We start from the raw sequence: 13,027 nt of genomic DNA on the forward strand, positions 1-13,027 counted from the left end.
TGCTTTACTTTATCGAAGTATTCAAAATGAAAGGAAAATGTTTCATATTTATGTTTAGTATTTAAGCCAAATAAACGTTGTAAATGTGACAAAATCTTCCTGTTGCTTGACAAAAAGGAGTTGATCTGAATTGCAATTTATTTAATTCTACATTACTCATATCTACATATAAATATCCATCCATCCATCCATCCATCTTCTACCGCTTGTCCCTTTCGAGTTGGCAGGGGGTCGCTGGAGCCTATCTCACCTGCATACGGGTGGTAGGCGGGGTACCCCCTGGACAAGTATATACACTGAACACTATAGAACTGCCTTGGCGATTTTTGGTACATACTTAATATAAAATACAAATAAATAGAAGGCATGATGTAGGGATGCTATAGAACGGTCTTGGCACTTTTGGTACTTGCCGTATTTTCCAGACAACAGAGCGCACTGGTATGTATATAAGAAAATATAAGAAAAAAATATTCTTCCATATATCAGCCACACTGGACTATAAATTGCAGACATGTACACATGTAATTAAATTAGTTATTTACACAGAAAGATTTTGTACATGTTTAATTACATACCTTAACTGTTTGCAAACGGTGCCTGTAACATGGCAGTAAAACGGCACAAATCAGAAGTTACCCACTAGCTGCAGAAGCTAGCTCTCCAGTCAGCTAAACAGACTCAATAAGTCCACGGTGACGTTTTGGTGAATTTACAAAACTATAACGATACATAAAGAATGTCTTTGTGAGTTAATAAAACTAACACAAACAGTCAAACGGGTTAGCATATTAGCTAATTGTAACAATGCTGGCTTCTTTACATTACCATAGCACGTACAAATATGCATGAAAACACTCTTTTTAGACACCACACATGGGAAAGTTTAGTAATTGTTTTAGTTATGTTGTAAACTTACAAAGGTTGCTTGGAGTGATGAATGAAGAATCAATACATGTAGAACGTTATAGATGACTAGAAAATGGAATGGCAATTGTACGTTTAGTTAAATGCTATATAATGAATGGCACTGCAGCACCTGCAGTGAGCAAACTCATCCAAAAGATGGCACCGTATCACAAACAAAAACACAAATTTTCAGGGTCTTTGCTTGATTTTTTTTAACTATTTGCATTATGGCCATCAGCGAAGAAAATTCCAAAGCAGCACCATTTTACAAATTGCAGGATTCAATGTGTAGAAAAAAGTAGCGCTTATAGTCCGGAATTTATGGTATTTTCGTACTATTGGTTAGAATAGTAGCTGTTAGCATGCTAGCTATTAGCATAATTAGCATTTGACTTTAAAAAAAACAGCCCAAAAAGCAAGCATTCATAAATTTCCACTGGAATTTTTTAGTTCCACTTCCAATTCAACATCCTGTGCAGTGGAGCCAATTCAATTTAAATGTAAATATTTCAAATGCATTTGAATTCCACATTTGGCAGACACCCCCTTAAGCTCTCATGTTCACGCCGGCACCGCTTACCTTCAGCATGAGGCCGTCCACCTTGATGTCAACGTGTTCGTCGGGCTTCTGCGAGTCGTTGAGCTTGTAGATATCCATGAACTGCTCCAGACTCTGCCTGAGGTCCAGGGCGAAAAGGTTGAGCCACACCAGACTGCGAGGATCCAGGACCAGCTGCAGGGCGTTCAGCTGGGCGTAAAGGTTGGGACAAGGGACTGAAGAAACAGCAGGAAGAGGCGGTGTTAAAAAAAAACCATTTAGGTTGTATAAACTACAAAAGGTCTTACTCGGATAGTCTTTTCCATCGGGGTAATAGTACTCTGTAAACTCCACATGGATGGCCGGCATCTCAGAAGGAAGGTACAAAGACTTCTTATTGCAGGAGATCATGGTCTTGGGACTGGATCGACGCTGGTCTGCTGTGGACACCTAAAAACCATCACAACCCAAAATGTTAACTGGACAAATGGAGACAAAAACACTGCTTGGTCGAACAGTTGACCTGGTAAATGCTGAAATCGGCCATCCTGAGGACAACGGAGCTGGACATGAGCTGGGCCTTGGAGCTCTCAGGAGGAGCACTGAAAGTTGTGCTGGAGGAGGTGTTGATCTTCCCTGAAAAGAAAGAAAATTGGTCGAAAAGATACGAAGAGTGACCACCAGGAGATCTCAAAGGGGGCGACTGCTCAGAGCCGTCATTTAAGAGATTGGTTGGCCATACTCTCTCTGATTGGTCAAGAGAATGATAAATTAAATATTGCAAAACCTTAGACAGGTTATGTTGTCTTCTTTGGGCCCTTTCCTCCTCTGAAACCGAGTTGTTCATACTCTCTGTATAGACGGCTCTGAGACCGCTGAGCCTCACACAAGGTGTGTATCACCGCACACACACCACACCGTGGTACCTGGCTCTAGGCACCAACAGCACTGGGCCGGAGACTGTGGGCTCCACTCTACCAGGCCTCCTTCTGCCTCCCTAAGCCCTACTCCAATAGGCCAATAAATATCGTCCCTAAGGGACACTGGGGACAGAAAAACCCACAGTGTGTGTGTGAGGACTTTAATCCCTCACAACCATGGAGTTGAGTGTGTGTTTACCAGGTGAGCTGTGCGCCGGAGCCACTCCCTGCTGATTCCGCACCGCACTCTTCAGCATCTCCACATTGGACTTAAACTCATCCAGGAGGTTCCGTACCCAACCATCTCTGGTTTTAGTGGCCTCGCTGTAGTGCATCCAGTGGGCGCAGCTGTCACCTAGTTGGACAGACACAGAGTGAAGAGAGTCAAGACGCTGAAGAGAAACACCATCTCTGAAGGATTCACACCTGCTTTGTGGAATGGGTAGTAGTCCAGAGTGATGGAGCTGAATGAGAGCTGCATAGCTCCACCAGTGATCCTTTTATTGATCACTGCAATGAAACCAAAAAAAAGCAAATTCGTAAGAAAGTGGAGTGGAAAACATAGCTCCCTTTGACCACATGGTCATTTATCAATAAGTAGGGCTGTCCCAATCCGATATCAGCAAAAATAGCAAGTGTGAAATACACGGCTTGCGTGTAAAATCTCCAATGTAAGCAGTCCTCCAGCGAGTTTCCTTGTGCAAGGACGGACAGTTAACATATAAATGTCCTCCGATAAACACGCAAGGTTGGTCTTTTTTTCTATTGTAGTCAAGTCATGAAGAGAAGGTAAACATGGTAGGCTATAGGCTACAAGAGGCCAGCAACTACACAACAGCTATGCACGCAATAGCACACAAACCAGGAATGTCCTTAATTGAACAATATTGCAGTCTAAAACAACATACTAAGTATCAAATAATTATAGTTGCATATTACTTACACATAAAAAGTATCCGAGGCAGAAGCGTATTAGAAAGTATCCAGTAACAAACGGGTCAGCATTATTCAATTTACTGCATTATGAGCTTAATTTAATTAATTGTTTTGAATTGTTTTCTACATTTAAAACAAATTTCTTGTGGTCTACATAACATATCATAGTGGTACTTTGGTCATAATTTTGCATAGATTAGGTTTTACAGACCATCTTCAAGCCGCTTTCTGACTGTCTCTTCAGAAAACACTGTTTTGACTTATTTACATGCCGAAGCCTTCCTCTAAGCCAAGCCACTTTCAACTGTGTTACCAACTCGTCAGCCATGTTGTAGTTTTTAGCACTTCCATATGGAGTCCACTGACAGATATACGTTAGAACTATATGCTATGTTTTTTTTAGAAATATCAACAAAAGGATAGAGGGAAAAAAATGAACTTATTGATATTGACTATAATTGACTTAAAATGGCAGACTTGTGCAAAGCTTTTTGGCAAACCCTCTACCATATATGGAGATATCCACAGCAAAATATATCACTAAAGCCTCAAGTTCCAAACTGCTTGTTTAAAACGAGGCAAAAGCTTTTTAATAATATCTGCGCCTCGTCTCCATGGTTTGGATTCAAGTTTTTGGGAGTTATTAGAATCCCAAATACACAAAACCAGGTTATCCCGCAGTTGCAGTGCAGATTTTAAATACAGCACAGCGTAGAATGTAATAAAAACACTAAAATGAAAAACAATTATAAAAAAGAAAAACACTAGTACCACCAATGCAAGTACACATATTGTACACTAAAGATACACTACAGAAGATGATATTACGACAGTATTAACACTCATATTGCACATAGAGCTTACTTGGAATTGGGGGTTAACTTAAATCAACAAAAATGATTCCCGGGCGCGGCCACCGCTGCTGCCCACTGCTCCCCTCACCTCCCAGGGGGTGATCAAGGGTGATGGGTCAAGATGCACAGAATAATTTCGCCACACCTAGTGTGTGTGTGAAAATCATTGGTACTTTAACTTATTCCACATTAAAAACATGTCAATATATGCACAAAATAGGCACTATTATTGTAGCCACTAGGTGTCACCAAATAAACAATTACCACTCCACTTCAACTTAATTGAAGAGGGCATAGGTTCATTCCTGACGATGATAATATGTTAGTTTTTTCATAAATATTATTGTTCTCTGTTTGACTAATTTCAATTTAATATTATTGATTTAATATTTCACACTACGAAATAATAAAAGTATGATTTACTTGTGCTGATTTTGTACCACAACATTATCTGTACCATAACAGAAGTAAAAAAAAGTTGTATCGGTACATCCCTGTTAAGGAGAATATTACAGGCCTTTATTTTGGAAGTAAATTAATTAGTTTAATTGTATTCCTACAACGTGACGTGGGCCAAAAAAAAAACAAGCAACAGGCCACAAATAACCCTTGGGCCGAACTTTGGACACCCATGCTTTTTTAGTTTCCATCGGTTTGAGCGCATGACGTTACGTCAATTCTGTGAGCAACCACTCTCTCGTCGACTATTTAGCTTGTTAGCTTCCTTTGTCCCGAACAAACTATGGTGATTAAAAAGGGAGTGTCTGCAGCTGGAACTAGCTAATTTTTACTGCAAATTTTGGCCTGAAATCAGAGAAGGCGTTTACAGAGAATCGGAGATGGGCTGTACACCTTCTGAACAAGTGACGACCAATCACAGTCTTTACAATCAAAGTTAGATTTTGTTGGTGGCGCATGCTAAGGGGTTTACAGGGGGAGGAATAAGCCGATGTCGTGTACGCTGGTGCTTTGACACAAGAATATAATCCAAATGTTAGAGAACTGACCAGAGAAAATACATACAGACCAGTTTTCAAGACACAAAATGTGCACACGTTGGCAGGTCTGACATTGTACACCACAGCAGCAACAGAAACAAAGGTGTAAGTAACAGTGCTAAGTAAGCTAAGTTGTGACAACGCTAAGGAGCAGCCAGCAATAATGGCGCTGATGAGATTTGTTGTGAACAAAGTCAGCGAGTCTACCACCAACAACTAAGTAGCAACACTTCAAAGCGCATGCAAAGCTAGATAGGTTATTTGTCTTCACATAAAAGGTATAAGCGTAGGGCGTGGCCACCTTTGTCCGCGGCGTGGATGTCGTCGCAGATGTGTAGGTCCAGGTGCATGATCTGCAGGTGGTGTGACGTTTCGCACACGTCGTTGTCGCTGAACAGCTTGGCCATGGTGGCACTCTGGTCGGCGGCCGTGGACGTTTGCTGCATGCGGACCTGCTGGGATGAAGGTGGGGCGGACGACACCTGGCACGCACAAAACAAAAAGGTTCAAGTAGAGAGTTGACGTAAAACATACTGTGCTTTTATTAGGAGTGTCCCACTCCGATATTGATATTGGATAACGGTCTGATATCAGCAAAAAAAAATATCGGCTAGCATCTACAATCTTCAATACTAACAGTCCTGGAGTACATTTACTTGTGCAAAGCTGGACAGTCAGTTAACATCTAAATGTCCTCCAATAAGCACAAAACATTGGTCTTTTCTTTTCTTTTAGTCAAGTCATTTACAAAAGGTAAACATGGTAGGCTATCTACCAAGACCATCCTATCTTGCCGATTGTATTGTACCATATGTCCCGGCAAGAAATCTGCGTTCAAAGAACTCCGGCTTATTAGTGATTCCCAGAGCCCATAAAAAGTCTGCGGGCTATAGAGCGTTTTCTATTCGGGCTCCAGTACTATGGAATGCCCTCCCGGCAACAGATAGAGATGCTACCTCAGTAGAAGCATTTAAGTCCCATCTTAAAACTCATTTGTATACTCTAGCCTTTAAATAGACCCCCTTTTTAGACCAGTTGATCTGCCGTTTCTTATCTTTTCTCCTCTGCCCCCCGCTCCCTTGTGGAGGGGGGGCATACAGGGGTTGTGAGTTTATCCTTGCCCTTTTGTGGGCTCTGAACCGAGGATGTCTTCGTGGCTTGTGCAGCCCTTTGAGACACTTGTGATTTAGGGCTATATAAATAAACATTGATTGAACAGCTACGCAACAGCTGAGCACACAAGCTAGACATTAGTAATAAGTGTCATTCATTGAACAATATTGCAGTCCAAAACATCACATTTGACGATATAAAGAAAAATCAAATAGATGGTAAATGGGTTATACTTGTATACCGCTTTTCTACCTTCAAGGTACTCAAAGCCCTTTGACACTATTTCCACATTCACCCATTCACACACTGATGGCGGGAGCTGCCATGCAAGGCCCTAACCACGACCCATCAGGAGCAAGGGTGAAGTGTCTTGCTTCCACACTCCATCCAGCTGTATAATCACTCGCCATACAGCAATAGATGACATCTGCCTATTACCTGACACCTGACATGTTAGCTACTTCTCTTTGTTTATAATGTCTATTTTCTATTTCCTGCTGGACCTACTCTCAATTTTATGCTGCTGCTGTCATATAGACTGTATATACTGTAATATTGTACATGGTCATTGGTTTATATTGTATATATGTTATAGACATAATATAATATATCTGTATATAAATTACTCTGTACACATATTATGTATATATTTGTATATATGTTAGATTTTTTTATAGCTATATTAGTCTATTTATACCTGCATTGTCCTTTCCATCATTGTAACTGAGCTACTGTGTTGAACAATTTCCCTTGTGGATCATTAAAGTTTGTCTAAGTCTAAGTCAAGGACACAACGGCCGTAACTAGGTTGGTAGAAGCTGGGGATCGAACCAGGAACCCTCAGGTTGCTGGCACAGCCACTCTCCCACCGGTAATTATAGTTGCATAATACTTACACATACAAAGTCTCTAAGGCAGAAACGTATCAGAAAGTATCCAGTAACAAACGTGTCCGCAGTGCGTCGTGAGCATAACTTAATGAATCATTGTGGCTACCAGCTGTCACCATAAAAACAAATTACCGCTCCACTTTAAATTTAAGGATCACATTAGTCTGTCATAAGGTTAGTGTTTTTCATACATGCCATTGTTCACTGGGTAATTTTACTTGATCAAACATATTCTAACATTCCACATTGCAAAATAATAAAAGTATGTATACGATTTGTGCTGATATTATGACAAATTATTATCGGGATCGTATTGGAGGTGAAAAAGCTGTAGTTTTTATGTATTTGAGTTGCACCTGGTCTTCTGTCGCCATGCTCTTCCTCTGCTGCGCCGACTTCTCCATAGCCTCGCTGAGGGACTTGGCGTACTGCACCATAGCTTTCAGCTGGGAGTCGGTCAGCACCCACAGCAGGTCGTCCAGGATCAGAACCAGCTTGGAGGCCACCACGTTACAATCCTTGAGCTGGATCGGGGGGAAGAACAGCTAACGTGACTCCATCGCTCGGGAAGGTACAACAGGACTGTTCAGATGTGTTTCTGACCCGTCGCTTGAGAGTGACTCTGATCTTGGACTGGTTGGTGATGAGGCGGATGGGGGCGCTCAGCATCTCGTGCTCGGTGCTGTGAATGGCGTCGGCCTCGATGCGGATCATCTGCCAGCTGATCTCCTTGAAGGTGAGGATCTGGACAAACACGAGCCTCTTAGCGCTGTAAGATCCAGAACGGCTAAATAAGGACCTCCGCCTACCTCGCCTTTTTGAGGGTCCTGAATACGGGTGGAGCGCAGGTCGCTGATGCTCCAGCTGTTGTTGACGCTGTAGACCTGTAGCTGGGAGAGCTCAAAGGAGGCGTTGAAGGCCTTGGCGCTGATGCGGATCACGATGGAGTTGATGGAGAGGGACATCCCCTCCACCACCTTTTCAGCAAAGCCGTACTCACTGGGAAAACAAGCATGCCGTCACTGAGGAGTCATGTGGTTACATTTCACTTTCTGTGCTTGTTGAATCGCCCACCTTTGACCTGAGGCTGTCGCTATAGGAGAGGGGCCGTTGGGGGGGCGGGGCTCATCGCAGGTGCTCATTTCCATTTCCACTTTGTCAAGAGTCTGAACAAGAAGCACACCAAGAACCGAAACTGTTACTTCCACTGTCCTTTTATAGATAACAAGTACTTATTTATTAATGTTGTGGAGTCCATGAGAAAGTGGGAAAAGGAAAACGTAGCTCTCCTTGACCACATGGTCATGTAGTAGTTCTGCAAGTGTATCACGAATGACTTTCACACCAACAGCTAAGTAGCAACATTTTACAGCTAAACAAAGCTGCTGGATGCTGACGACTCATCATACCTTTAATGCAACTACTGCCATCTTGTGGAGTAAATGAAAAACTACACCCTTAGTATTATCACTTTATTCCTGTTACATTACTACAGTGTTAAATTCACCTAGAACAACTACTTTATTCTCCTAAACTATTTTATTCTCTTTAAACTATTACTTTATTCTCTTTAAACTATTACTTTATTCTTGTAATATTTCTACTTTATTCTCCTGTAACTACATCCGTATTTTCTTAAAACTATTAATTTATTTTCATTATATTACAAATTTATTCTGACAAATAATTATTACTTTATTTTTGGAATATCACTACCTTATTCTCCTAAAACTACTACTTCATTAATGTAATATTACTTTATTTTGATCAAACTACTACTTGTATCCTTATATTACTACTTTGCCATAAAATTACTTTATTCTTGTAAGTTTACTACTTTACTCTCATATTACTACTACTACTACTACTAAAATATAAAATAGAATAAATAAAAATAAGACACATACAATGAAAATATATTTTTTTTCTTGATATTGACTTTTTTCTAATAAAATTACCACTTTATTTTCCTAAAACTACTACTTTAGTCTTGTAATATTACTACTTTACTCCCATAATATTAATAATAATATTAATAATTATTGGCAACACTAAATTGGCCCTAGTGTGTGAATGTGAGTGTGAATGTTGTCTGTCTGTCTGTGTTGGCCCTGTGATGAGGTGGCGACTTGTCCAGGGTGTACCCCGCCCTCCGCCCGAATGCAGCTGAGATAGGCTCCAGCACCCCCCGCGACCCCAAAAAGGACAAGCGGTAGAAAATGGATGGATGGATGGATGGATGGACTTTTTTTTTTTTAAATACTGCTGTATCATTATGTGACTTTTTTCTTGTAATATTACTATTTTATTCTCCTAAAATAATATTTTATTCTTGTAATATTACTAATTTAATCTTGTTGAATGTTTCCTTTTTTCTTGTAAAACTACTACTTTGTTCTCGTAATTTTACTACTTTATTTTTATCTTGTGAAATTACTCTTGTATTGTCGTAATAATACTACTTCATACTCATAAAACTGCTACTTTATTTTTTGTAATATTGTGACATTTTTTCTAGTAAAATTACTACTTTATTCTTCTAATATTATTATTGTATCCTCATAAAAAAATTATTTTTTTGTAAAATTACCACTTTGTTTTTGTAATAATACTACTTTTTCTAGTAATATTCCAGCCTTAGTTGAAGTGAATGAAACTTACTAGAGAGATGGGGTGATTCTTTAATTTGGTCCAGGGGATCTGCAGGGTAAAAAACAACAACATAGAATGACATTTATTAGTTCATCTTCTGAAGAAAATGGAACGTGAAGTGCCATTGTATTATTTTCTCTCCAACCCCAGTATACGCAGTACTGCTTCTCACCCTGATGACAGCCTTGTTGCAGCACACACGGCTGATGGCCAGCCAGGTGGGCAGGTCCAGCAGACTCTGCAGCACTTCTTCATCCAGCTCCAGGTTGGTGAGCTGGCCCTCCCCCTTCAGCGTGCTCAGGTTGATCTTGTCGGGGGAAAGGTTCTTGGCAAACCTGGCAGACGCGGAGGAGAGGAGACAGGCAATTTGGAGATTAGTGTTTCCGAGAAGAAGCTGGTTGATGCATGTGTGAAAATGAGGTTTGGACACAAGAACACAGATAGAAAGCATGGCTCTGTTGAGGACTTTTGAAGTTACGCACCGATATTGGCACTTTCTTCCGCAAAGTGGTTAGCGGTTTGAAGATTTACACAAAGTCCACAAAAGTTTTTTTCTCTTTCTGTGTGTGTTTATTTGAAGTAAACAGACCTAAACACACATGCCCTTAGTGTTTCTAACCCCTTGGTGACTGCTGACCTGCTAGCAGGCTGTCATACTCCTGACACTAAATGCTCCATATGGCACTGAAAGTGCTTCAGAAACACAATGCAAGTGTTTCTTTCCAGTCCACACCTCCTGCCAGCGTCACATTCTTCTCCAATTCTGTGAATTATTCAGCAACACAACCTGCACACTGGAGCCACACACACAAACGCACTAACAAATATGTTTGCTATGGTTCTGCTGAAGCGTCTCAGGTCTGCCAGTGAAATATTCATCCTTGACCCACGATCAAATGTCATGTTGCTAACTTGCTTTCATTGCTCCCATGTCATGAATAAATCAGCAGACTTTGAATATGTTGCTGTCCAATCATAGAGTAAGGAGGGATACATTTTACATTGTCACCTTTCAGACGTGATAATATGACAGGTTGTGAAATTATGAGAATAATTCCAGAAAAAAATGGGAAATTGGTAAAAAGTCACAATTACAGGACACTAAAATAGTCCTTTTAAATAAATCACCATACTATAAAAAATAAATAAATAATTTAATGTGGAAAAATTACAGGTAGTAATACAATTAGTGGTAATTTTACATGAAAATTCTTACAAAATTATAGTACCTTAGTAATTTTATGAAAATAAAGTCCACCAATCAATGTTATGTGTAACCTGTTAAAGAACTTCACAAGCAGTCTCCTTTCGACATCTTGCCGACCGTCTTTCATTTCTGTTGAGCTTTTATGTTATCTTACTTACGAAATCAGGCACAGTGACAATCTAAATGATATGTTATCACTGCACCTTAACCGTAATCTAAACACGGAAGTGAAGCACCAACCACCTCTGAACGACACGCGCGGCAGGCGTTTGGTGCAGGGATGTTAAATGTATTAAAATAAAGTAGTAATTTTGAAGGAATACTGTAGTCATTCTTTTAAAAATAAAGTAGTAGATTACATAACAGTAATTTATAATAGTAATTTCATGACAGTAAAGTAGTAATTTAATAAGAATAAAGTAGTAATTTTATGACAAAAAAGTGGTAATTTTACAAGTCGAAAGGCACTATATTACAAAAATAAAAGAAACATTGTAGGAGAATAAGAGTAATTTTTGAGAATAAAGTCGTAATATTACCAGAATAATAATTTACTTTTTAAAGTAGTCATATTACAAGAACAAAGCAGCCATTTAATTGTTGATAATACAGCATTAATTTTAAGAGAATAAAGTAGTCATTTTAAAAGAAAAATTTTACAAAATTAATAAAAGAAAAACATTTATGATAATAAAGAAGTAATTTTGGAAAATAAAATAGTATTTTTATGAGAATAAAGTAACAATATTACAACAACAAAGTAGTAATTTATGAGAATAGTAATATTATGACAATAAAAAAGTCATATAACGACAATTTTAAAAAATGATTACAAGGTTGAGCATATAACTTCATAAAAGATAGTATAAATAGTACAAAATAAAGTAATAATACTGTACGATTTATAAGATATGATTTTAAAAGAAAGAAGTCACCATGTTATAATAAAATTGTACTAAAATATAGTAAGTAGTATTACAGGAAGGAAGTTGCAATTTTATATATTTTTATGAGAAAATAAGGGGGGAAATACTAGGGATCAACGGATTATAAGCGCCAATATTTGGCTTTTTGACGTATATCGTATTGGCTTGTTTTTAACGGTATCGGCCTTCTTTCTTTCTTTTTTTTTTTTTACAATCCATAAACTGCTAAAACATGTATTACCTTGTGGCCATTGTGATGTAGAAATATCCCATGTTTACCAATTTTCCCATGAGATTTCCCATATTTTGAAATCCAGATGTTGATGTTCCTCTTAGACACACATAATAAAGTGGTTTGTGAAATCCCCTGATATTGTTTGGTGATAAATTAAACACATTAGCGCCGTAATAAATCTAAAGTCGCTACTGGTCTGACGTTTACATTAAAATAATGTTAAAAAAAAACAACTTAAAACCTTGTCAAGTGGTTTACCGACATACAGTATATAGTACTATTTATATAGTACTATTTATGTTCAGCTGCAAATGAATATCGGCTCCAAATATCGGTTTTCGGCCTCCTTGACTACAAATAATCAGTATTGGTATCGGCTCTGGAAAAACTATATTGGTCAAGCTCTGGAAAAAACACACACACAAAAATCACAATTTTAAGACAATAAAGTCCAAGGTTTAGGAAACAAATGCTTTAATATTTCAAATTAATAAACCCAGGTCACAGGGGTACTACAGCCTATCCCAGTTCCACTCGGGCAGAAGGCAGGGTACACCCTGGAAAAGTCGCCACCTCATCGCGGGGTCAACACAGACAACATTCACACTCGAGGGCCAATTTAGTGTTGCATAAAATGCAATTCGACAAGAAAATTTCATGAGGTCTGTTGTAATTTGACACAAATAAAGTTGTAATTTACACAAAAAAAAAATGTATATTATAAAAATTAAACTCACACTTTTACATAACATGAAAAACAAGTTAACTATTACGATGGCACTCACTATGTAATGTACATTACCATGAATCATGCTTAATTATTTTGTCTTCTTGCCACTGCAGTGTGAA

At 38.9% G+C, this 13,027-nt stretch overlaps 1 protein-coding gene across 3 annotated transcripts in view; it reads right to left on the minus strand.

Annotated features, from left to right (window-relative positions):
* Positions 1 to 13,027, minus strand: part of bltp3b (bridge-like lipid transfer protein family member 3B) — a 37,220-nt gene that overhangs the window by 20,493 nt on the left and 3,700 nt on the right. For all 3 annotated transcript variants that reach the window (XM_062064809.1, XM_062064808.1, XM_062064807.1), the window contains exons 2-13: positions 9,983 to 10,145; positions 9,820 to 9,858; positions 8,233 to 8,324; positions 7,968 to 8,157; positions 7,762 to 7,902; positions 7,515 to 7,682; positions 5,457 to 5,637; positions 2,794 to 2,877; positions 2,567 to 2,722; positions 1,971 to 2,083; positions 1,756 to 1,897; positions 1,490 to 1,683 (exon numbers count right to left, since the gene is read on the minus strand). In XM_062064809.1, the coding sequence (XP_061920793.1) occupies positions 1,490 to 1,683; positions 1,756 to 1,897; positions 1,971 to 2,083; positions 2,567 to 2,722; positions 2,794 to 2,877; positions 5,457 to 5,637; positions 7,515 to 7,682; positions 7,762 to 7,902; positions 7,968 to 8,157; positions 8,233 to 8,324; positions 9,820 to 9,858; positions 9,983 to 10,145 (1,663 nt within the window). The remainder of the gene's footprint in view (positions 1 to 1,489; positions 1,684 to 1,755; positions 1,898 to 1,970; positions 2,084 to 2,566; positions 2,723 to 2,793; positions 2,878 to 5,456; positions 5,638 to 7,514; positions 7,683 to 7,761; positions 7,903 to 7,967; positions 8,158 to 8,232; positions 8,325 to 9,819; positions 9,859 to 9,982; positions 10,146 to 13,027) is intronic.

The sequence above is a fragment of the Entelurus aequoreus genome, linkage group LG12 (genome assembly GCF_033978785.1).
Source record: "Entelurus aequoreus isolate RoL-2023_Sb linkage group LG12, RoL_Eaeq_v1.1, whole genome shotgun sequence".
Classification (NCBI taxonomy): Eukaryota; Metazoa; Chordata; class Actinopteri; order Syngnathiformes; family Syngnathidae; genus Entelurus; species Entelurus aequoreus.